The sequence below is a fragment of the Limanda limanda genome, chromosome 11, assembly GCF_963576545.1.
Source record: "Limanda limanda chromosome 11, fLimLim1.1, whole genome shotgun sequence".
NCBI classification, from domain to species: Eukaryota; Metazoa; Chordata; class Actinopteri; order Pleuronectiformes; family Pleuronectidae; genus Limanda; species Limanda limanda.
The window spans coordinates 1,388,835-1,413,137 of record NC_083646.1 but is presented as its reverse complement, the minus strand read 5'-3'; the positions used below and the strand labels follow the sequence as shown (position 1 = coordinate 1,413,137).

Sequence of the window (24,303 nt, the reverse complement as noted above, 5' to 3'; positions counted from 1 at the left end):
TAGACACGCTACATGTTTATTAACTTCACACATGATCACATGTACAGTTACTGAGGTGAAGGCAGAGACATGTTTGACGTTTAGTATGAAATGGAATGTTACAGTGACATCTTAATCTCGTAAATACAAGAGATATAATAAAAAGTTAAAGACGGCGGGTCCATATAACGATCACATGCTGTTAAGGGGAGAATGTGATGTTTCTGCTGTGGTTCCTCTTCAGACGCCCATGGTGACCTGGATGAACTGGAGACAGAGAAACACGCAGCGTTATCCGATGATATAAACACAGGACTGATGTTTTGTGTGCGTGTGTGTGTGGTTGTGTGGTTGTGTGCGTGTGTGTGCAGCAGAATCTGTGAAACCTACGTCATCGTACTGGAACGCGGCGCAGCCAGTTTGGGTTGTGTCTCTTCTTCTGAACTGATCTGGAAAATAAAACCACATTGATCAGGATTTGTTCCAGATTCTGAGCCTTGTGGTGACGGCAGAATCTTCACCACATGTTAATTTACACAAATCTGAACACTGATCAGCTGCATTTATCAAACGTTGGCGGATGGTTTTAGTTTCCTGGGCCACTCACCCGTCAGGATGCGCAGTCGGATGCAGCAGCTCAGGAACTCGTCGAAGGTGATCCTGCCGTTCAGGCTGTAGCGCTTCATGATGATGTTCAGCGCCTGAGGACTCAAGCCGTAGCCTGCACACAAACACAATCCACTTCACACTCTTGTCATGTTTATTCTATGCAAATCTTATGATTTTATTACTGTAAAATCACAACTTTATACTTTTACATATGTTTTGTTCTTGTAAAATGTACAACTTTTTTCCTGTGAAAGTACGTTTTCACAAACCAAAGCTGGCTACGGCCTTCTGCAGCTCCTGGCCATCCACGCTTCCACTGCGGTCCTGGTCAAACGAGACAAAGACCGTCTTCCATTGGTTCAGAGACTGCCACAGCTCCTTGAACTCAGCAAAGCCCATGGTGCCGGACATGTCCCTCTGAGACATCAGTCAAGGGTCCAACACACAAGTCTCCAGAATCACTGCTCCCTCCCACAGAGTTTGGTCTTTTGAACTTTGCATAACTTTTACATTTCCAAACACCTTCATGAGGAGAGAAACACTGAAAACACACGATGTGTCCTTCACAGATCTGGTGATTTCTCACAGTGAGAAGTTTGGACACGACTCCACTGAACTGAGTTCCTCACGTGTTGACACAGATTGAAGAACATAGTTCTGTTACATACTTGTCTTGCAACATTAGAGCAGCTGTGAGTTTTCTAGGATGAATGATGATGTATCACCTCTTGATATCTTTTAGTTTCTTTCTACTAATATGTATATGAATGCTTTTTATATTGCTTGGACACAATTGTTTTGTTTGTGTAAATAAAATAGCTAACCACCTAGGCGGGTTGCGATTGTAAAGAGTGGAGGATTTGACAGGAAGTGAGAGAGAGTGATTTCCAAAGTTTTGCTTTGCACACAAACAGATCATCTTGCAGCGAATACACAATAGTTGTGAAGGTGTAAGTTACTATCATGATGATGAGCCGTTAGAATGACTGTGAAATCCTGAGCCAGTGACTTCACACCAGGTTTCTGTGGATCAATCCCTCTCCACTGCCTCAAACAGCAACAACACTGTGTCCATGACCAGTGAGCTCACCTCATGGGGGCTGGACGCAGACTGGAAACCAGCAGATACACCTGCATGAAGCTTTGAGGTCAGGACAGAGCCCATGAAGCTCATCAACAGTTCAGTCGTTAACACTTCAGTAAGTTCCCTCTGCTAACACGAGGTCTGGTTGGTGAGTGAAGGATACATCCAGCATGCTGATCATCAGCCGGCAGGTCTCCAGGCTGAAGGCTGCAAAACAAGAACACGCATCGTCAGCACAGACCAAGTTGGTGAGGTCACAGTGACCTTGAACAAATCAGGTCATCTTTGAGTCCAAGAGAAAGTTTATGACAGAAATGTGATAAATCATCTTGACCCTTGACCTCCAGCTAGGGTTGCAAAATTCCGGGAATATTCGAAGTTGGAAACTTTCCATGGGAATTAACGGGAATTAACAGGAATAAACTGGAAATGTTGTGGGTAATTTATACTAACTGTATTTACCTTGTCATATACAGACATAAATATAAACATTTTGTTGTGTCATAGGCTGATTTGAGTCCTGAGGAAACTTTGGGCACTTGACTCTATGCTTCTGCATCGTTGTGTCATTCTTAACATAGGTCTTTGCACAGTATTTGCAAATGTACACAGCCTTTCCTTCTACATTGGATGGGGTGAAATGTCTCCACACATGAGAGAGTGCACGTGGCATTGTTCTGTAGAATAAGATGAGAAAAAAGTTTGTAAAAAAACACTAATGCAATGCCAGAGATATAAATAGTTAGCCAAACAATTGGAATCGTCTGTAAACATATTTTACAACTGATGGATAAATGAATGGAAATAGTCTAGATGAACAGATGAACAATCCTCAATCAGCATGCTAATATATTTTCCCAGTAATATCATGGAAACGTACCTGACTAGTCCTGCACTCTACAGCAGGCCTCAGTAGCCCTGCTGTAGAGTGAAGCATGCTGGGAGTTATCTGTGCATGTGATGGAAGAATGACCAGTGGAGGGTTGAAACTCAACGTTCCATACATCTTTAAAATAGAGTTTTGAATGATGTTTTTATTGATCAGCGTTTAATTTGCATAGTTGTTTTTTTTTCACAATTTCCAAGCTTAACTTCCCATGGAAAGTTTCCGGAAATTTACCGGAAACTTCCCGCCCCTTTGCAATCCTACCTCCAACCATCACAATCTAAACAGTTTGAGAATGTTTCTACCAAATATGAAGAAACTCCCTCAAGGTTTCCCTGAGAGTCACAAGAATGGGACAGACAAGTGGACACATGACCCCTCTGGTCCCGGCCTGTCGCAGGCCTGGAGACAGAAAGCGTTAGTTGTTCTTACGCTGATACGAGCCAGAGATACCGGACTGCGTGAGGCAGCGCTGCAGCTCGTCTGCTGAGATCTGTGCATCCTGTTGATCAGGAAAAACAAGAGGAGACAAACACAGCGTCACGGAGCTGCCAGATCACAACCAGAAACTAATGAATCTAGGTCATGCTCAATTATCAGGGTCAGTAATACTAAGGTGAATATCTTGAGAAGGTTACCTGTCCTGCAACAGCTGCAAAATATCCATAGAGCGGATCCTGTTGAGAGAGAGAGACGAGAGTCTTAGTGTCAACTGGTCTTCAAATGTTATTCTGTTATTTCCTCTCAATTTGGTAAAGAAAACTACATTTTTTAACCATTTTTGCCATTAAAATCCAATGTTATAATAGTTTGTAATTAATTGCCTGTCCATCAACTAATATCAACTTAACTTATGCTCAGTTACTTCAGTTTTTAAAGTTGCATTTGTTTGGTCAGAGAAGAACTTTTGACTATATAGAAGTTTGTTGATCGCTGCTTCGGCCTCAGACACACGACGTCTGTCGCTTCTTTTAAATCTTCTCTCAAAATCATCTTCTGTTTTAAAGCTTTCAGGAATTTTTGACTCTCACTTATTTACACTGTTTTTGTTTTATGTTGTTTTGGGGATGTTTGATATGATTTCACTCTCTTTGTCTATTTCCTTTTTGTTTGAGTCATTTGTACAGCTTCATCTCTTCTTTTGTCCAATGTCTTTGTCGTTAACTTACTTCTTCTAGATATAGTTAAGAAAAGAGCTTTATAATGAAGTTTCTTATTCTTCTATTTCTTCTTCTTATGATTATTATTATTATACCTAGTGATATTCTACGAATGTTTATTGTCATTTGAAGCATTCAGTACATGTAATTTCTCTATTGTAGATAATTCTGAAGTTGTTTTATGAAAATAAATAAAGTTTAATATATGTTACAAACCTCTAAGTAAACTTGACTTACTAATTCATTTTCATATGCAAGTATGCAGCTGTTCTACAGACTTGAAAGAAGCTGCTTTTTCCAAGATATGTCACAAAGACCCACAAGCACGACTTCCGTCCAGCAGGTTTCCAGAAGGGATTTAAACACTTCTACATAATTTACAAGACAAAAGCTCAAGTAAGGACATCTCAATCCGTCTCTACGTGGCCTCGGTGAGGAAGAAGAAGAGCAAACCGTCCCACACACTCTTTGTGTCAAGACCTGGAATCAAATAACCCTCAGGGTGTTTGTGTCACAACCTGTAAAGTGTGTTCTAATCACTTCACTAATAACACAACTGTCGACCTGACGGTTGAGTTATTCTGGGACATATGAGGAGCAGATTGTTCACCCCCCACCCCCTCACCCACCCTGTTCCAACCTGACATTCACAACAGGCAGTTCTAGGTGTGACCCTTGTAAAGGTTCTATTGATAAATAGAGGAAGTCGTGATCCTGGTGTTCAAAGAATGGTGGTGATGACATACTGAGGAAGTGGTCATAATATTAATAATAGTGTTTATGCTACATACTAATAATAAAGTACAGTGATGGCATAGCAATAACAACAACAGCACAGTGTGTCATAATTAAATAATAGCAGTAATAACAGAATCAGCAGAACCATTTACAACAGGTTCTAGCAGGAACCAGAGAAGGTTCTATGGGGATGAGAACCACAGTTGAGGTGTTTAAGTCCACTGCTTCTAAGACGAGAAAACACTTTGTTTTACCACAATCATATAAAGATAAGCTCTATAATAAAGCGATAAAGAGGCTAAAGTCATAAGTGAAGTATAAAGTGGCAGCGAGGGAGAGTAATCAGATTACAACTCAGTATTTTGACTGGTTCTTTCCACCGCTGCATTAAAAACAGATGCAATTCATTTAAAGGCTGAAACTCTGTGGTTTGTTGTCTAACGAGTCACTTCCGCCCTGAGGACGGATGTCTCCGCCCTTTGCTCCAGGGAGGACACTTCCGTCCCCAGGGAGGACACTTCCGTCCCCAGGGCTCCTCCCGGGTTCTTACCGACGCTGGGTTCCCTCCGAAGCCCGGATGAGACATGTCCTCTGAAGAAGAAGAAGAAGAAGAAGAAGAAGAAGAAGAAGAAGAAGAAGAAGAAGCTAGTGTCCACTGCGTGTGTCCTCCTGCTTCCTGCGACTCACACACACGGTGCTCATGGGCTCACTGCCGCGGACACACACCGCCTCAGAGAAGGGACGCGTTGTGATTGGCTGGACAAGGGAACGAGCCTCACGGTCAGCCAATCAGAAGCAGAGGGAGGGCGGGTGTTCTTCCATCTGGGATGACATCATAATAATAAACATCATCGAGAGGACAACGAATGAACGAAATGTTTTCAACTAAATTCAACTTGAATCAACAAATCAAAACATAACGAGGTCGAAACCTTACAATGTTTAGAGACACACAATAAATGAAAGAGGAGAGAGAGAGAGAGGGAGAGAGAGGGAGAGAGAGAGAGAGGGAGAAAGAGAGAGAGAGGGAGAAAGAGAGAGGGAGAAAGAGAGAGAGAGAGAGAAAGAGAGAGAGAGAGAGAGAGGGAGAGAGAGTTGTGTCACCATCATATTTAAACCCATTGTTTGTTAAATATAAAATCATTTTATCTTCAGTTGTTTATTTTAAGTCAAACCTGATGATCAGCTGAGGTTAAAGGTCAATGAGGATATGACTGTGATAAGAACACACACACACACACAGACACACACACACACAAACACACACAGACACACACACACACAGACACACACAGACACACAGACACACAGACACACACACACCCCTGTGCACACACCCCTATGTTTGTGTGGAAGAGGAGGAGGAGGAGGAGGAGGGGAAGGACGCACCCAACATACGTCATCATTCCGCGCAGAGTGTCGCAGCTGTGAAAACAAAGTAGCTTCGCATATCCTCGTTGATCGGTTCTGTCCAGGATGTCGGACCCGCAGCCGGTCCAGGACCCGCAGCCGGTCCAGGATCCGCAGCCGGTCCAGGACCCGGAGCCGATCCAACACCCGGAGCCGGTCCAACACCCGCAGCCGGTCCAGGACCCGCAGCCGGTCCAACACCCGCCGCCGGTCCAGGACCCGCCGCCGGTCCAGGACCCGGAGCCGGTCCAGGACCCGCCGCCGGTCGAAGACCGGATGGAGTATCTTCGGGAGCTGGAGGAGTTCACCAACAACTGCAAGAAGCAGCTCAACGACATCTTCGAATCGCTGGGATGGTCACCGCACTACAAGCAGGTAATGGGCAGCTAGCGTTAGCATGAACTGTGATGTTGCAGCAGCAAGCTACAAGCTGCAGCAAGCTACAAGCTACAGCTACAAGCAGCAGCTACAAGCTACAGCTACAATCTGCAGATACAAGCTACAGCTGCAGATACAAGCTACAAACTGCAGCTACAAGCAGCAGCTACAAGCTGCAGCTACAAGCAGCAGCAGCAGCAGGTTCTTCCCCCTTCAGTGTGTCTGGTGTGAGCGACCATCAGAGGAAGTTGGTCTGACGTTGGCTCCTCCACAGACTTGTTATTAAAGCAGCTCCACTGGAATCACAGGACATCACGTGTCACTGCTCCTGGAGAACAACCCCTCTGCTTGATGTATTTAATCTTATATGAATATTAACAGTAACGTTCATATCAAACCACAACATTTCCAGTTTATTCCCGTATATTCCCGTACATTCCCATTATTTCCCGTTAATTCCCATGGAAAGTTTCCAACTTTGAATATTCCCGGAATTTTGCAACCCTAGTCACATGACATGAAAGTTCGATATAACGTCTGCTGACATGAACTACAATGGATTAGATTACATCTGTTTGTCTGTACGCACACAAAGAGCATGTGGTTTAAATATGAACACACACATTTCACTGTTCTTTGTGTTGTTTTCTCAGGAGCCGATGGAGCAGTGTCCGTACGACCCCGGCCACCGAGTCCCAGTCCGAACGCTGGAGAAGCACAAAGCCTCCTGCCACCTCAGGAAGATGGGCTACTCAGCGGAGGAGCAGGTAGGACAGAGAGCGTGCTGACCAATCAGATACCAGGAAGGAGAACCTTTTACTAAACCAGTAAGATGTGTTCTCTGTTCTGCAGGCGGAGATGTACGACACGTCTGTGTGTTACGAGAACAGCAGCGTCAAAAGCTTCACGATGGGTGAGTCACTGTCCGTCACGCCCACTGCAGCCAGATCACAGCTCAATGAAAAGTTCTCTTCACGCCTCGACGCCGGCGCCACTGTCAAAGATTAAGTGATTTATATTCCAGGGGTCAAAGGTCACAGTGATCTCACGAGTCTGGAAGAAAATGTTTTAAAGTATTTTAGCATTCCTGCTGTCTCGAGGAGAGGAAAGATAAATCTGACATTTAAGATATTATTAAATATAAGAGAATAAAGTTTGTCTTTTTAAAATGTTTACCCACTGACCACACCCCTTCACTTCCTGTCCTGGTACCGACGGTGACTTCAGTGTAAAACAAAGTTCCATCCCAATCAAAGATATTAAAATCTACAAGAACAAAGGAAGTTCTTTCCTCTGAGATGGTTGAACTTGTGGTTTCCTTCTCTCAGACAAGTCGCTGCAGCACCAGGTGATCCTCCAGGCCAGGTCTGCCGCCCCGCTGATGAGGATGGAAGGAGTCTTCTGGCAAGGTATCAGCTGATCCCACACCTTCACACCTTCACACCCGCTTCTCATGTGTGTGGATGAGTCGCTCTGATCTGCCACAGCCTTTTCATTAGAAGCAGAGGAGAGTAGCTGTGAAAGACCAGCAGGTGTCACTAGAGGGTTATTTATGTGCTCGTTCCTCAGCTGTTTGGTCTTTGAACCCACATCCCGTTAAATTAGATTCTGTAACTGTTCTAATACGTTTACTCTGGTTTGTTTGTGTGTTATGTCTTATTTCTGCTGACATGTGTGTTTGTGTGTTTAATGTGTGTGTTGTGTGTTGTGTTTGGAGCGACAGGGTGAGTAGTAGAGACACGACGAGCTCTAGAAAGTTCTGCTGCTCTGGTTCAGGCTTGCCTGATTATGTGCAGTATTCTTTAATGTCATATCCTTTCAACACACAGGGCTGGGGAACTCTCTTGCACACACACATACAAACACACACACACACACACACATATGCACACGCACACAGTTGTACTTCTAACTCGTAGAGGACTCCACAATGGGATAATAGTTTTTGTTGACAGCTCATAAACACCAGCGTCTCTCTCTCTCTGCCGTTTCACTTTGATGAATAACACACGTGTGTCACATAAACTACACAATGTGTAAATGTCATCATCAGTGATATGTTTAATGTTGTTTGTGTTGATGAGGCAACAGTAACATTTGGACTTGTATTGTAATGTGTGTGTGTTTGTGTGTTCACATCCCTGAATCCTTCCTCCTCCAGGTCAGTTCTCCGGCCAGCCCGTCGACGTTCCTCAGAACCACAAGCGAGCGTTGTGTGATCTCACTGTGGCCGACCGATTGGCTCTGTACGATCACGTGGTCGGCGTCCTCAGCAAACAGAAAGAAGCCGCCTCCTCCTCTAACGACGATCTCTACGTCGATCTGGTGTCCAAACTCCGGAGGGGTGAGACGTCCCCACCTTCTCTCAAGCTTGTGTCCACCTTTTTAAACTCAAATTTTAATTGGCACACAGATACTTCTTTAAAATGTCGGTTTGGATTTCATTTCAAAGCTTTATGAAAGAAAGGTGAAGTCAACGGGTTTGTTTCTTTCTCTGTCGTGCAGCTGATGAACAGAACGAGCCGAAGACTCACCTGGAGCTGATGGCAGAGATGAGGGACTACAAGAGGAGGCGTCAGTCCTACCGGGCCAAGAACGTCCACATCACCAAGAAGTCCTACACCGAGGTGCGAGTGACACACAAGACCACGTGGAGCTGGTTCTCTAATTATCTGTATCTGAGAAATTCAGGTTTTTGTAAACGTTGGTAACTCTGTAAACTCTTCAGCTCTTTGTTCTGAGTGTGTTTTTATTCAGCGCCTTTAGGTCTGAGTGGGTTGATGTTTAACAGATGAATTCACTGTGTTGCATCGCTGTAGGTGATCAGAGAGGTCATCAACGTCCACTCACAGGAGCTTTCCAGACAGTGGAGAGAGGACGAGGGGGAGGAGTCATCCACACGACCTGCCCACTCCTCCCACAGGTACGAAGTGACCTCTGACCTCCTGATGATCACCTTCCTGTGATGTGGATTGACAGGATGTAGATTTTGTTGCGTTATTTAGCAAAGTGAATAACTTCTAGTGACTGATCTTTGGTTTTTTTTTGTTGTCGGTCAGGCGCCGCTTGGATGAAAGGAGGTCGGCGTCCGCGGAGTCTCACCACTCGCCGAGCAGGAGCCAGCGCAGCCGGGAGCGCAGCCGGGAGCGCAGCCAGGACGGAGAGAGCAAGAGGAAGAGGAAGAAGAAGAGGGACAGGTTGGACGACACAAACATCCTGTCTCTCTATCCGTTCTTTAACAAGATGCCACCATGAAGCACATTTGTTGAAATACTTCAGAGGAACTTTACTCAGTGTGAACCTTCCAGAGCAAAATAAACTATATCCACTGCACTTTGATCTAAAGAAGGGCATCCATTCTTTCCTTTCATCCTGACTGGATAACTTTATGTTTCTCAAGTTTGAGTAATAAGGTTTTAACACCATCGATCAGATTGTAACGTTTCATTGGTCAAACTTCTAAACACAAAATACATTCTCCTCAGTTTCCTTTTCATCAATAATGTTGTTTCTGGGCCACAGGGATTCCCGTTCCCCCAGTGAGCACCACCACGACCGAAAGAGGAAGAAGAAGAAGAAGAAAGAGGAGAGGGAGAAGGAGAAGAAGAAAGAGGAGAGAGAGAAGGAGAAGTGATAGTTCCACATCAGCAACAGCAGACGTCCAATCAGAGCAGGAGGAAGGTCACTGTGGCCGCTGCAGGTTGAAAAGTGTCATGAACATATTTGTTCTCTCAAACCGACTCCGCCTGCTTCTGCCTGATTGGCTGATTGGTTTCCAACAACAGACAAACTTGGAATGTTGGTCAGCAGTGTCACAGCTGACCCTGGGGTCAAAGGTCACTGTTTGGCTGCGTGTCTGAGGATTTCCCCACTCATTAAAAAAACAATGGAAATCTTTTCATGTGAAATTTGTCTTTTTAATGTGACTGTGTGATTTGTGTAAAAGATGCAGCAGAACCATAATCAGCAGTGTCAGTAGTTTCACATGTGCTGCTTTTCTTTGTCAGATGATTCTGTGAATGTGTAATAAAGAGTTAAAAAGTGTGTTTGTTTGTTTGGAGGTTTGTAGGATCCATGTGACCCACAGCGTCTGGTGCCTCTTGCAAAAGGCCGCGTGTCGTTGTGTGTTGTGTTTGCAGCGAGGAGACATTTGTCACATCTGCCTTAAACCTTGTAAACCAATTTCAACTAGAAAATCACTCAGTAGAACTCAACGTCCCCTCAAGTGGAATCAAACTGTACCAAATCACACACACTCCGATATCAGTCCCTTAAATGTGATTGTTTGCATCATAATCCATGAATTGTTCTCTGAGAAATTAGTAAAAATATCAAAAAACATTGATGCTTCTGAAGTTATTCATCTCACAATGTTAAAGAGATAAATAACTCCAGGACCTTTTTCCAGATCCATGTCAGAATGGTGTGAGCTTCATTCTGCAGCTTCATGTGAACAAGTGGAAACGTGACCTGATAAATAAATGAAACCTGGTGAAGATCTTCGGCTCTGAGCTGATCATCTAGTTTTTGATGCAGAGTTTTTTTTAACTTTGAGATAAAGCATCAGGAGCTACTATTATTTGATCATATAAAAAACTCACTTCTGTATATTTTAATTTGGAAACATCTCAATGCTGTGATATAATTCTACTTTCTCCTGTGAACACCGACCTTACATGAGGAGAATGAAGTGGCTGTGAAGCTGAGACTCTCTGGGAGCTTCTCTCTGCTCGTGCTGGATTGTGGCTCAGGTATTTCTCACCCTGTTGAGAAGCAGGAGAGGATCCGTCAGCGCCAGGGAACCTGAGGGATCCTGGAGAGAGGAAGCAGCCGTCGGACTGCTGATGCTGTGAAGGAGAACTGCTCAGGGAAAGCTCCTTCACGTTTCTTGGGGCCATCGTCTGGTCTGAGAGGAATCGCTCTGCAGAACCATGAGAGCCTCCGGTGACACGGTAAGGAGATGATGGGTTTGGCCGTGGGCCCTGCAGGTCTGGGTGTTATGGAAGTTCATGGCAGCTGTGGACAGATGGTTTTTGGAAGAATCGCTCAAATAACAACGTGGATTGGTCCGTTAACCTTAGTGTTGCACTTTCAAATCATAGAAACGATTCAGGCTTGGCTGTGTTCAGAGGGAAACTAACAGTTGGCAGGAAGTGATGGTAGAAATAATCTGAACATTATCTGTTTGATTTAAAACATCCACTTGATCCACACATTCCACCAACAGCTGCCTGTGGAAGGGTTCAATGTATTTTCACTGTGTTTGACAGAATGGTTGAACTTTACCTTGAGAGCAGATCTGCAGGTTCCTTGAGAGGAACTTAGAACTAATTATCTTCCTGTGTACATTGAATAACCGAGGATCTTCTGTTTGAGAGTTGAGACGACGGTTCTGTGGAACATCTTCCACTTGGGGTGATGAGAAAAGCAGATTGTATTAAGTGACTGGAGCAAATCTACAGGGAATCATAAAGTACTGTGCATCCAGCAGAAATACTGCTATATTTCTATATATAAATAAGATAAAAAGCTTCATGAGAGACAGAGTCAAACATGAACCTCGTTCCCGAAGCAGATTCTACTGATGGGGCTGAGAAAGTCTTTTTGAGTTCACTCAACCTAAAGAGCAAGAGACGTTCCCTCAAAGTGCTTCAGCTGCTCGGACTTTAATTGACCAACATACTTCTGTGTCTAAGTTAACACTTTTAACATTGTTAACTGTTATAAAATGGTAAATATCTTCTAATGGTTTGAAAACAGACGTCAACATATTTTGAGTTGAGAACTTAAAATGTTTTGTTACTTTAACTCCACTGTGAATTAATTGAGTGTACTCAGAAATCTTTTTAACTGATGGGAAGAGTTTATTAAGAATGTGATTATAAAAAGTCATAATTCTCTTTTCTCTGTTGACGGATCCAACAGTTCTTTGTTATTTAGTAAAAGTCCCGGTTGGTTTTCTCTCCGTGGTTGGTGTTGAGGCTCAGAGTGAAGCCTCAGGAATGTGAGATGAGTCTGAGAAGAGCTCTGCGGTTTTCATCCTGACAAAGAAACTCTCAGTGTGTTCAACTCTCAGACAAACACCAGCAGAATCAGCTCTGAGCTGCTCAGACCCTCAGCACCAGCAGAGAGAAGAGACTCTTCTCTGAGGCTTCAGTCCTCGGGTCTGGTTCATGTCTCTCCACCTCTTTGAACATCTGAAATCTGGGAGGAGGTCAAATTGACCGAGCAACAGGTTTTCTCTCTTAACACCGTCCACATTCGGAAAGAAGTGTCTGGACATTTTCCAGTAGTTTGTGTTTCCCATTTGAAGAAGCAACAGGAGGAACGTGTGGGGAACGTTCAGGTGAGGGGTGGAGCCTGTAGAGCAGCAGGGGGCCGGACACGACCTATAGATTCATGTGGCCTCACTGAGACATTTGGATCCAGCTCCTCCAGATAATTGATAATCTGTAGTTCAGTGCAGGTCTGAAAGCAGCTTTAGAAGCATTGTTGCACAATAACTCTCTACATGCTTCCTGCTGTTGTGTTGTTGATGTGTCTTCTCTTCCGTTCATCTTTCTTCTCTGCTTGTTGTTACGTGTGATTTGAAAGTGACGAGAAACTGATTCAGGTTGTGATGAATAAAGTTTATAATTCATGGATCCGGATGAAATAAAACATATTTAGGGGACTGATATTCATGAGTGTGTGTGATTTGGTGCAGATCCAAATAAAAATCTGGATCTAGTGAATTTCAATGTGGTTTCATAACTGTCGGGCCTGAGTGGAGGTGTGGGCTGTTATGAGTCATATTCTAGTTGTACATGTAGTAAAGTGATGAAGTGGTAGATGAGGTCATTGACTGCTTCTGTCTTTTCAGGCGTCCGTCCTCTCGGGACTTCTCGTCTTCGTGCTGTGTCTCGTCGTCTCCCGCTGCCAGGACGAATTCTCTGGACTCAACTCAGGTCAGAAACGCATTCGATGAAACAAAACCCTTCGTTATAATTGTAAAATATTAATTTATTCCTGCTTTACTTAACACCAGAAAGAGGAAAAGGGGCAAATCTATATCGTATATAAATCCAACTTTGTTTCATCTGTAGAAAAAACTACAGTTGTACTAAATTTTAAAGGAAAAGCTTTGTTGATTTTGCATGAAATCTTAAATGAATTGGTCCAGAACAAGTGAAGCTACGAATCAAATTCATCCAAACAAACAAACAAATGTTTAATTTCAGATTAAGAAACAAATGGTTAAGAGAGTGCAGATCCAGCTTTGGCCTGAATACACAGTGATGTGTGTTTGTGAAAGTGTCTCAATCAGGATCTGTCCTCAGGATTCAAACCTGCTGAGTTTGAATCAATCGGTTGATTTGTTTTGGTGTTCAGGTGAGGATCGCACCGATGAAGGATCTTTGGTCAATCACTACGACAACATGGCCGCCCCTCAACCAGGTGAGACACGTGTCCTCCACTGCTGGTTCTCACATGTTCCTGTCCCCCACCAGACACCTTCTCCTCTGTGCCCTCAGAGTTTCCCCCGGAGCCGGCCCACTACGACGAGGACTACGACCAGTCCGGTCCCACCCCCACCCGGGTCACCATGATCACCGGGGACACGTTCCCGTACGCCACCACCACCGAGTCCCACTACGCCAAGGAGGACACGGAGACCATGCAGGTGGGTGGGGGGGCGCAGCAGCTCTCACAACATGATTGACAGCTGTTCTGGAGCTTTTGAGCTATTTTAAATAAAAAGAATAACAGTGACCTTTCATTTTGAACTCTATCACCATCTGGGGGATTCTCTCAAAGGGGATTCCAGGAGCGTCCATGTTGTCCTGTGTGTAACAGCTGCTGTGCTTGTTGGGCTTCAGGTCCCGTACGAGTTCCCTGCAGGGCCGGACACCGGCTCCTCGGAGGAGTCTGGGGCCGATGCGGCTCTCGGGGAGGAGGGGCCCACGGAATGTGACTGTGAACCTGGACAACCTGGATTCGCTGGCTTCGCAGGACCGAAGGTACAGGAGCAGACATCGCTTCACTCAGTCATCACGATCGCTTTGTTCCGAGAGAGAAGAGGACACCTGGTCCTCTCGTTTCTGAAAATATTACTGTACCTGACCAGATGGAGGCGCTGTTTAAGTTTCAATCTTCAAATTAATTTTCTGAATAGAGGTTTTGATTATCAACCTCCACGGTAGATTCACCATAAGATATGAGATTGTGAAACAATGTTATTGTCTGTAAAAGCCTCAAGTCATAAGATAAACAGGATTTATTTGCGATGTGAAGAAGCTCGACGCCCCTCACGGTCCTCAGGTGCAGTAGCAATGTGATTGATTGGTGGAGCTTGCTGTTGCTATGGAAACGTTTCACTTAACACTGAATGAAACACTTTAGACAAACACAAAAGACACAATTCACACACATTACATCTCATAGCAGGTCGACCTGGTTCCAGACTTAAAACTCTTAAAATAAATGATGAGTGATCTACTTCCTCTTTCCTCCTCGGGGAGAGAAAATCCCCTTCAAATTCTCACAGATCACTTGATTAGATTTCAGTGGCCAAAGGTCAAAGGTCACATGGACCTCACATGACTCTGGTGTAAGTGACTCTTCTCCTCTCGTCAGGGATCCAGAGGCTTCCAGGGTAGAACCGGGGAGCCAGGCACTCAGGGCCGAGAGGTGAGTCTCAACCTGCACATGATTCTGATTCAAGATGAGGAATCTGGAGGAAGTGAGAGAAGCTCCAGAGTCTGAGGCTCAGGGACGAGATGTGTCTTTTCTTTCAGGGTTATAAAGGAACCAAAGGAGTTCGAGGAAGAGGAGGAGACACCGGACCTCTTGTGAGTGAATATGATCACCACACACACATACACACACACATACACACACACACACACACACACACACACACACACACACACAGTGATACCGTGACACAGTGTTGTTGTTGTTACAATGAACTGAAACTGAAAGTTCACACGTTTCCATTAATAAAACAAACAAAGTTAAATTGAAACCAAAACTGCAGAGACTTTAAATTAAAAAGAAATTTAAAACAACACAAAGAAACAAAAGTAAAAGTTGAAACAAGAATCTTGTGTAGTTTTTGCGCCGATCAGTTAAAGACATTTGAAATGTATTCAGTTTACAAATACAGCTTTGTATTTTTACTGCAGCTGTTGCCAAAGACGATGCTAGATTTAAATATCAATATTCAGATTATTGAATTATTATCAGGCCTGAATTTAGTGAAACACACAAAGTAAATTAACTGAATCGAACTTAAATTGAATTGAATTGAAAAAAACAAAAAGCTCTAAAAACCTTCAATGCTAATCGACCAGTGCAGACCTCTTTCTGTTAGCTGTAGCTTTGACCTTTGACCTTTGACCTCTGACCTGCTGTCCTGCAGGGCGATGTTGGGCCTGAAGGAGACGACGGATTCTCTGGTTTCTCTGGAGCCATGGTGAGTTCCAACCCAGTCCAGGACGTTTCCCAAACTGGTTCTTTAAAATCAAGAGATAAATATTCTGTGTGGTTTTTTTATCTACAGGGAGAACCTGGACTTCCAGGAGACCCAGGCGAGCACGGAGAGCTGGGTCTGAAGGTAAACACACACTGACAGACACACACAGACACACACAGACACACACAGACTCTCCTTTCATATCTATGCGTTAATCTCACACTTGCTCATTTATCCTAACCTTTATTTCAAAGCTGTAGTCTTTGTTTGAATCTGAATTCTGACCGATGTATTTGTTCATGTCATCGTTCAACCTTGTGAAGAACTGTGTCGTTATTTAGTTTCTTCTTTAAACTTAATTCCGACCCGACAGCAGTAAGATGGTTGACATCAGTTTGTTGAAATCCGTCTCCTCTTCTTTCATCAGGGCGACGTCGGCATGGAGGGACCGCGAGGAGGCGTCGGAGCTGCTGGTGAGACTGTAAGGAAACACCTCAACATCTCAACATCTCTTTGGTGGAAACACCCGTTCTCCTGCTCATCGGGGGGGGGGGAATCCAGCTCAAATCAAATCTTTTCAGTCGTGAGACCTGGTTCAGAGTTCACCGGGGACGTGTCTTTAAGAGGACGCACTAAAACCAGAGACAGGAAACAGACGAGAGAATATTTTCTTTATTCATCATTTTAAAACAGAATCTTGAAAGTGGCCCAAGTTTATTTTAAATGTAATACAGAAACGAAAATGCTGGGGAAGATGTTTCCTGATATATTTCGAAACCATTGGTTACGACATTTGTTAATCTTATTTTCTCATGATGATGTCATGAGGGAATGTGGTGAAATGTTGGAAACTTCAGTTCTTCTTGGTTTCCGTACTGGAGGAGCTGATGATCTGTGGATCCTTGTCATCACATCATCAACGAGCAGAGAAGATGCTGATGGTGAATGTGGGAGTCGAGCAGCCGCTACAGTCATTTATTAATTATTATTATCTTCATTACACTGAACGTGGTGATGAGCAGCAGCACGGTGAACACTTCACTTCACTTCTACACTGTTTATCAATCTTTTTAGATCAGGTCAAACACGTCTGAGGGCACAGTGTGTATATGTATGTTATATAAATATATTAATTATGTCTCTTTAAGCTGTAAACTCTCAAGTCAACTGAATTCATTATTCATTTGTGTTTTTTCAGGCCCCCCGTGGTGACGCTGGGCCTCTAGGACCAAGGGGAGGTAAAGGTATCAAGGTAAAGAAAATGAAACACACACAAAAGAGAGAGAGTGAACACTGTTTATCCCACAGTCCCAACAACTGATCACAAGTGTCATGATGTTTGAACTGATTTACTGTAAATCAGTACATGTCTGTTGATAGATTGACTTTATATTATCTTGTCCTTCGACTCTTTCCGTCCTCTCTGATGTGTGTTTTCTGTTCAGGGCTCTCGTGGTGATGGAGGCAAAGAGGGTCCACACGGACGCGATGGACAGAAGGTCAGGACGTCAAATATTACAAAAGTCCTGGAAAAGAGGATTCTGTGTGTTTTATGTCTTCTGAACGTCATCGTCCTGTTTCTCTTCTATATTTAGGAAAAAAGAGACGCAGCTGACTCTATCTCTCTTTCTTTCTGCCACAGGGTCAAATCGGAGCACCCGGGTTTCCTGGTGACATCGGAGACAGAGGCTACAATGTAAGAAAGATCATCATCATCATCATCATCTTCATCATCATCATCATCATCATCTCTTCTCACTGAAATCATCTGAACCACTACATCATTATTTTTACTAATTTAGCTTGGACTCTTTTCTGTCTGTATTCGGACATTTAAAATGATTAATTAATTATGAGAAATACATTAAAAGGTTCACGTGAATATATTTATGAATCTGATATAAGGAGTTTTTGTAAAGCTTTGCAGGATTAATCAAACTCTACAGCCCAGTTCCCTCAGAGACTTGGTGCGAGGATGCAGTTCAGGTCAGGAATGAAAATTCTCATTTAAATGAGAAAGAAAGACATGAAAACATTAAAGAGGTAAAAGAAAGAAAAACAATAAATCTGTATCGCAATTTTAAGATAAGTTGAGAAGGAGAAAATCGAATTAAAATAGATCAAATCGAACAAACTCTAAATATCAGTCCTCTAAATGAACCAGAATTATTTTCAACATTAACATCAATGCAATTGTCAAAATGCACAAACTCTTGCGAGACAAAGTGAGAGATCCGTCCGTGTCTTTTCACTCCGTCAGTTTCCTGAGTTCACTGCTCCTGATGTTCTCTTTCCTCTGAGTGTTTTCTGTCTGTCCCCTGCAGGGTTACCCTGGACAGCCGGGGGGCTTCGGACCCTCTGGACCAAAGGTACGAGCACACTGATGATGCGTTGTTAATGTTATTCTCGCTCCACACTGCGACAGTTATTCCAGAGAGGAAACACTGAAACTCTGCTGAAGCCAATGAATCAGTGGATTCCAGGGACTTTCTCTAAAACCACCAACGGGTTGAAACTTTCCCTTTACTAAGAAACTTGATGAGCATGTTTATATAAATCACAGAGAGAGAAGAATAGCTGTGATTTTTCTAAATCAGGGGCCAGAATTTACACAAGGGGGCAAATTGTATGTCAAACATCCGTGGCCAGTTCCTGATTCAGCACGGTGCACGTTGATTACTGTTCGTTCTGTGACTGTGTGCAGATCATTAAAGATACTTTCAAATTAATTGATTCCTTGCTTTTAGTTTTGGTTTTACTCAACGTTCAGATGACGCCGACTGAAGAGTGTAAAACTGAAAGTTCAAAAGAAAGTGAAGCAAACTGGATGATCACTGGGTTTCTCTTTATGAGTAAATAAAAGTACTGCTTTAGTTTCTTTATTACAACAGTAAAGTGTTGGTACATTTCTTCTACAGCTGACTTTCATGTGATGCTGTGGACTTTTCCCACTTTTATCCTTATGAACATCTTGTTTTAGTATCTTTACAGTTTTTGAGTCAAGGTGACGTGTTGGTTTCAGCCTCCTGGTCAGCTGCTGGTCCGACAGACGCAGTAGAAACACACGACCTGTCGTTCAAACCTTGTTCACGATACATAGTCGGTCTTTGCTCACATGGTTTTTATATTCTCCTCTCAGGGAGGTCAAGGTCATGACGGCCTGCCGGGCAGCAACGGTGACCCCGGAGAAGATGTGAGTTGGTCATGAATCTGTGCTGTCGTCTGGATTCATCCTGAATCTATAAACTCTCCCTCATCCCGCTGCTTGTTTCCTCAGGGTCCCATAGGAGTCCCGGGGCTGATGGGAGAGCCGGGGCCGTTTGGTGCTAAGGTAACAACCACAGTCGCCTCCTCCTCATCACGTGGAGCTGGAACAGACATGATTCATTCTCACTACGACACTGTGCACCGATGACTTTGATCTGTGCATCCGGTGCAGCGGGATTTTTCTTCCACCGTAAAACAAGTGGATTTGGACAGAGACGTATTTGTTTTACATAATAAACCTTTTGCACGGCAGACGTTGGACACGTCCCGGCCGTGAAGTCGGTTTCATATCTGCTCAGTATCGTGACGTCTGTTGTTTCAGGGGAGTCAAGGGGATCGTGGTGTGAGAGGTCCCAGGGGCAGAGCGGGCGCTGTGGTGAGTCACTCGGGGTTCCAACTGACGGTTTAATACAGTGCAAAGTTTTATTCTATTATTCATGAAAACTAAAACATATATATATTTCTTGTTTTATTTACACACACATGATTCATTCATTCAATAGTTTTCTGTTTGTCCAACAGGGAACTGGAGGAGAGCAAGGGGACGCTGGAGTGCCAGGGAAACCAGGACCCAAGGGTCTGAAGGCCCAGCCAGTGAGTCTGTCTGTCTGTCACTCAGTCTGTCTCTCAGTCTGTCTCTCAGTCTGTCACTCAGTCTGTCTCTCAGTCTGTCTCTCAGTCTGTTACTCAGTCTGTCTCTCAGTCTGTTACTCAGTCTGTCTCTCAATCTGTTACTCAGTCTGTCTCTCAGTCTGTCTCTCAGTCTGTTACTCAGTTCAGTCTGTCACTCAGTCTGTCTCTCAGTCTGTCTCTCAGTCTGTCTCTCAGTCTGTCTCTCAGTCTGTTACTCAGTCTGTCTCTCAGTCTGTCTCTCAGTCTGTCTCTCAGTCTGTCACTCAGTCTGTCTGTCAGTCTGTCACTCAGTCTGTCTCTCAGTCTGTCACTCAGTCTGTCTCTCAGTCTGTCTCTCAGTCTGTCTCTCAGTCTGTCTCTCAGTCTGTCACTCAGTCTGTCACTCAGTCTGTTACTCAGTCTGTCTCTCAGTCTGTCTCTCAGTCTGTCTGTCTCTCAGTCTCTCAGTCTGTCTCTCAGTCTCTCAGTCTGTCACTCAGTCTGTCTCTCAGTCTGTCACTCAGTCTGTCTCTCAGTCTGTCACTCAGTCTGTCTCTCAGTCTGTCACTCAGTCTGTCTCTCAGTCTGTCTCTCAGTCTGTCTCTCAGTCTGTCTCTCAGTCTGTCACTCAGTCTGTTACTCAGTCTGTCTCTCAGTCTGTTACTCAGTCTGTCACTCAGTCTGTCTCTCAGTCTGTCTCTCAGTCTGTTACTCAGTCTGTCACTCAGTCTGTCTCTCAGTCTGTCTCTCAGTCTGTCTCTCAGTCTGTCACTCAGTCTGTCACTCAGTCTGTCTCTCAGTCTGTCTCTCAGTCTGTCACTCAGTCTGTTACTCAGTCTGTCTCTCAGTCTGTCACTCAGTCTGTTACTCAGTCTGTCACTCAGTCTGTCTCTCAGTCTGTCTCTCAGTCTCTCAGTCTGTCTCTCAGTCTCTCAGTCTGTCACTCAGTCTGTCTCTCAGTCTGTTACTCATCGAGCTCATGACAGACATCACAGGGTTCTTCTCTCTGATCTGAAGTGTATCACACATGTAACCTGTAAGTTCTCACACAACAAAGAAGTGAACATTTCAATGGATTCTGTTAAACTACACGTACGCCTTCACTCTACATACTACATACTACATACTACATACTACATACTACATACTACATACTACATACTACATACTACATACTACATACTACATACTACATACTACATACTACATACTACATACTACATACTACATACTACATACTACTTACTACTTACACGTAGAACAGCCTCAGTTCAAGTATGACTTGGGCTTTTTCTTGTTTGTTAGTTTTCCTTTACTCTGTGTTATGGTGTTGCTTCCTCTAGAGTTGCTCGATGTCTAAATGGTTTGATCACATTTCCACTCGTGGGAAACTGAATGTCCCGATGTGTGTTTGTTCCGCCTGATCAGTGACGGCTGCTTGTTTTCCCTGCAGGGTTCCAAAGGGGAGACGGGACCTGATGGGGACAAGGTGAGTTCCTCTAACAAAACTGTGAAAATAGTTTTAAGATCCGAGAAAAGAACAGTGTGCTGTGTTCAGAAACACTTTGGTTCTTCTCTTGTTTTGTAATAAAATATGTTCCATCATTGTAGTCATCATTATACAGCAATCTTTAAATCTTAGGCATGACACAGCCGGGACTTTCCCTTCTACCTCTTTCTGTTTGTCTGGCCTTTCCACTTCTACAAGCGTAAACAAACCGTTCACCGGAGAACGCAGCGACTGGAGGAATCAAACCGCTGCTGCTGTTGTTTTCATGAATGTCCTCAACGCAACAGTGTTTTTTCTTCTGCAGGGTTCCGCAGGAAAGAAGGGAATTAAAGGGGGAAAAGGTCTCAAGGTAATTTCACTTGTTTACAGTGAGATGAAGAACTTTAACGTACTGCACGCTCAGTTTTACTTCCTCTTTCAACACCTGCTGGCATTTACTCACTGATCAGTTCCTCCTCCTCCTCTCTTTCAGGGAAGCGTGGGCGACCGTGGAGACAAAGGACAGGTGGCTATGTATTTATTTTGATGACATATAAATACACACAAACACAAAGAGACGCAGCTCATGTAGTAGTTGACAAGACGCCTGATTCCTGGTTTCACCAAATGTCCTCCGACACAGAAACACCTTCTCTGACTCGTGTTTTCTAAAACAAAGACAGAAAGAATTTCATTACTTTAATAACGTTTTTAGTTTCTCAAAATATGAGAAATCTCTGGACAGAGTGAGCGTGTTCCTTCTCAATATGTCCAGACTCTAATTCAGAAGTGTTTCCTCTTCTTTCCTCTCGTCCATCTCACCCGACAGCGTGGACCGAAAGGTGCGGTTGGTCGGGATGGCGTCGCCGGGCCGGTGGGCCCCCCCGGCGTCCCGGGGACCAGAGGAGAACGCGGCTCAATCGGCGACCTGGGCGTTACAGGCCGAGTTGGAACTAAAGGAGTCCAAGGTCCTTCTGTGAGTCTGTGTTCTGTCCTTTATGCAGTTCCTTTTATCCTACTTTTATCTTCAACAAAGCAAAGCATTGGATTTGTGTCCAGACTGAGATGAGGATGAAACACCTTGTGGGAGATGAAGATCTCTTGTGTCCTGCAGGGTCCCGGTCTGACGGATGAGCAGGTCCTTCAGCTCTGCCGCGGTGTGGTGACGGCCCAGATCTCCCAGTACGCTGCTTCCATTCGGGCAAAGTGCTCCCAGGGCTGCCCCATCAACAACCGGACCCTCATCGGGCCCCCGGGAGTCCAAGGGCTAGCAGGAGCACCAGGCAAACCTGTAGGTCCCACTCCTGCCCCACAGTTAAATTCTCTGTCAGAAGACTGTTTGCAATTTTTGATTATTTTTTGGTTTATTCCAGAGGACAAATGTTCAAAAATAGGAAGCCTTTCTTGTATTTCATTCAGAACTAAAGAGCGACAACCATTTCTGTCTCCTTCAGGGCAAAGCAGGGAAAGCTGGAGTGAAGGGAGCCAGAGGTGTTCAGGGCGACAGAGGACTGGAGGGACAGGATGGAGAGCAAGGTGCCAGAGGTACGAGATCACTGGAGAGGGTGATGAATCAGAAGCCGTCTACAAACCAATCAGAGTCAAGTACAGGTTGACTCCGCCCACGTGGGTGATGATAACGTACTCAGAAGCATTTTCTTGTTTTATACTACAGGTCAAAAAGGATCTAAGGGCGTCACAGGGGAGCCTGGTAAGGGCCTGGCGGGACCCGGTGGACCACAAGGCCTCACAGGTACCAGAGTCTTCAGAGCTTCATCCCCTGAACTGAGTGTTTCAGCTGATGTAGAAAACTTAACTCTAGCTTTAGCTTCAGCTTTTAGCTTCAGGGAAACGAGCAGGGATTCTACATCACTCGGGAAAAACCACGTGGCTCCGATTCTGACTGGTCACTGATCACGTGACCTCATCACCTCCACGAACCAATGACATCTGTTCGTTCCCTCACAGTGATTCATGTCGCTGCTCCTCCACGACCGGGACAATGACAACGTTAAATATATCGCTGGAGAAAGACTTTTTAATTTAGTTATTTAAAAAACACGTCGTCCTGTAATTTTGTACAAAGACTTCAAATCAGAACCAAAGCAACTAACTGTTGTTTTATCTGTTACCTCCAGGGTTCCTGCAGGTTTCCACAAGTTAAATCTCAGACTTTTAGAACCATAATCAATCGATTCTAAGATCTATTATATGAGGGAATATCAGGGTTTATGAATCACTTGAGAAAAACCCTGGAACACCACGTTATCCCTCAAACTGCAGATGGGACGAGTGAACTGAGATCAGTTCTGACTGGAGACGATCAGTTATCACTTCATGTAGATTTATTACATTGTTAATATCTGTATCACGGAGAAAGAACTACGACACAGAGACATTACAAACTATACATGACGCCAAAACTAAAATAAGACTCAATTTGAAGTATTAAATGAACGTTACCATAAATAAGACCTAACTTAACATGGTAAAGATCTAGTACCTGATATTTTAACTTATTTAAGAAGTTTTAATGCCAAAAATGTAAATTGTTGGATTTTAGAGTTGTGTTGGTAACTATGGAAACCCTTTACTGTCTGATATTGTCATTAGTTTCTCAAGGAATAATTCATGGATCTTGATTTACACACAGAGGCCTGATATCTATCGTTTGTGCAGTTTGTTGTCGGTTGTGTTTAAGTGAAACCTTTGACTTCTCTCTCCCCAAAGGTTTCCCAGGTCACCCAGCCGAGCCCACAAAGGGCATGGAGGGGCCCCGGGGTCCTCGTGGCTTCCCTGGCTCGGTGGGCCAGACCGGCACGGTGGGAAACGCAGGCGTGCCGGGATTCTGTGAGGCGCGGGACTGCAGCATCCATGCGCCAGTGATGCGGAAGGAGCAGGGCCTGGTGAAAGGACCTGTCAGTCTGAAAATGTAACCCGGACCACTGTGGGTTTAAAGATGGTCCTGGTGGCAACGTGAGGGTTCCTCTCAATGATATTCCACCTGGAATGAAAACTGAAAGACATGAAAGAAAATATATTTTAATGTGTTATTGACTAAATATTCAAAAGCTGAAGCTAATTCCCTCACAACACTGGCTGATGAACATGTCACTGGGCCGAGTACGTTACCAGGAGGCACTCCGCTGAGAAACAGGAATCAAACCAGAGGAGACTCCCAGCTGCTCAAAGCTTTAGATGTTTCATGCTTCATTAAAATATCAACTCTGAAAC

At 44.2% G+C, this 24,303-nt stretch overlaps 3 protein-coding genes across 3 annotated transcripts; 2 read left to right on the top strand and 1 right to left on the bottom strand.

Moving 5' to 3' along the window:
- sri (sorcin) lies at positions 1-5,211 on the bottom strand. The gene is made up of 8 exons (XM_061081635.1): positions 5,007-5,211; positions 3,197-3,235; positions 2,991-3,060; positions 1,836-1,879; positions 858-1,005; positions 587-700; positions 370-428; positions 1-246 (listed from the first exon to the last, which is right to left on the bottom strand). Exons 1-8 carry the CDS (start codon positions 5,040-5,042, stop codon positions 220-222), a joined length of 537 nt encoding a protein of 178 aa, XP_060937618.1. The 5' UTR covers positions 5,043-5,211; the 3' UTR covers positions 1-219.
- Positions 5,212-5,876: 665 nt separating this feature from the next.
- On the top strand, positions 5,877-10,288 carry snrnp48 (small nuclear ribonucleoprotein 48 (U11/U12)). The gene is made up of 9 exons (XM_061081634.1): positions 5,877-6,241; positions 6,898-7,011; positions 7,097-7,157; positions 7,573-7,653; positions 8,406-8,588; positions 8,750-8,871; positions 9,064-9,167; positions 9,304-9,441; positions 9,767-10,288. The coding sequence occupies exons 1-9, from the start codon at positions 5,933-5,935 to the stop codon at positions 9,876-9,878; spliced, it is 1,224 nt and encodes a 407-aa protein (XP_060937617.1). The 5' UTR covers positions 5,877-5,932; the 3' UTR covers positions 9,879-10,288.
- Positions 10,289-11,175: 887 nt separating this feature from the next.
- zgc:113232 (uncharacterized protein LOC541546 homolog) lies at positions 11,176-24,091 on the top strand. Its single transcript, XM_061080860.1, has 26 exons — positions 11,176-11,196; positions 13,107-13,191; positions 13,616-13,681; positions 13,759-13,907; positions 14,104-14,244; positions 14,861-14,914; positions 15,022-15,075; positions 15,648-15,701; positions 15,789-15,842; positions 16,129-16,182; positions 16,900-16,953; positions 17,147-17,200; positions 17,344-17,397; positions 18,026-18,070; positions 18,841-18,894; positions 18,979-19,032; positions 19,291-19,344; positions 19,491-19,562; positions 21,034-21,069; positions 21,395-21,439; positions 21,563-21,595; positions 21,899-22,045; positions 22,184-22,360; positions 22,524-22,614; positions 22,745-22,822; positions 23,800-24,091. Exons 1-26 carry the CDS (start codon positions 11,176-11,178, stop codon positions 24,003-24,005), a joined length of 1,986 nt encoding a protein of 661 aa, XP_060936843.1. The 3' UTR covers positions 24,006-24,091.
- Positions 24,092-24,303: the final 212 nt, after the last annotated feature.

Excerpts from the sequence above, each read along its gene's own strand:
- sri (XM_061081635.1), bottom strand. The coding sequence starts at position 5,042 with ATGTCTCATCCGGGCTTCGGAGGGAACCCAGCGTCG. Across the intron at positions 1,880-2,990 it reads TATCTCTGGCTCGTATCAGC|CCTTCAGCCTGGAGACCTGC; the intron begins GTAAGAACAACT and ends CTTGTTTTGCAG. Across the intron at positions 429-586 it reads CCGACTGCGCATCCTGACGG|ATCAGTTCAGAAGAAGAGAC; the intron begins GTGAGTGGCCCA and ends TTTATTTTCCAG.
- snrnp48 (XM_061081634.1), top strand. The coding sequence starts at position 5,933 with ATGTCGGACCCGCAGCCGGTCCAGGACCCGCAGCCGGTCCAGGATCCG. Across the intron at positions 7,654-8,405 it reads GGAAGGAGTCTTCTGGCAAG|GTCAGTTCTCCGGCCAGCCC; the intron begins GTATCAGCTGAT and ends TTCCTCCTCCAG. Across the intron at positions 9,442-9,766 it reads AGGAAGAAGAAGAGGGACAG|GGATTCCCGTTCCCCCAGTG; the intron begins GTTGGACGACAC and ends TCTGGGCCACAG.
- zgc:113232 (XM_061080860.1), top strand. The coding sequence starts at position 11,176 with ATGAGAGCCTCCGGTGACACG. Across the intron at positions 16,183-16,899 it reads TCGGAGCTGCTGGTGAGACT|GCCCCCCGTGGTGACGCTGG; the intron begins GTAAGGAAACAC and ends GTGTTTTTTCAG. Across the intron at positions 17,201-17,343 it reads ACGGACGCGATGGACAGAAG|GGTCAAATCGGAGCACCCGG; the intron begins GTCAGGACGTCA and ends TTTCTGCCACAG.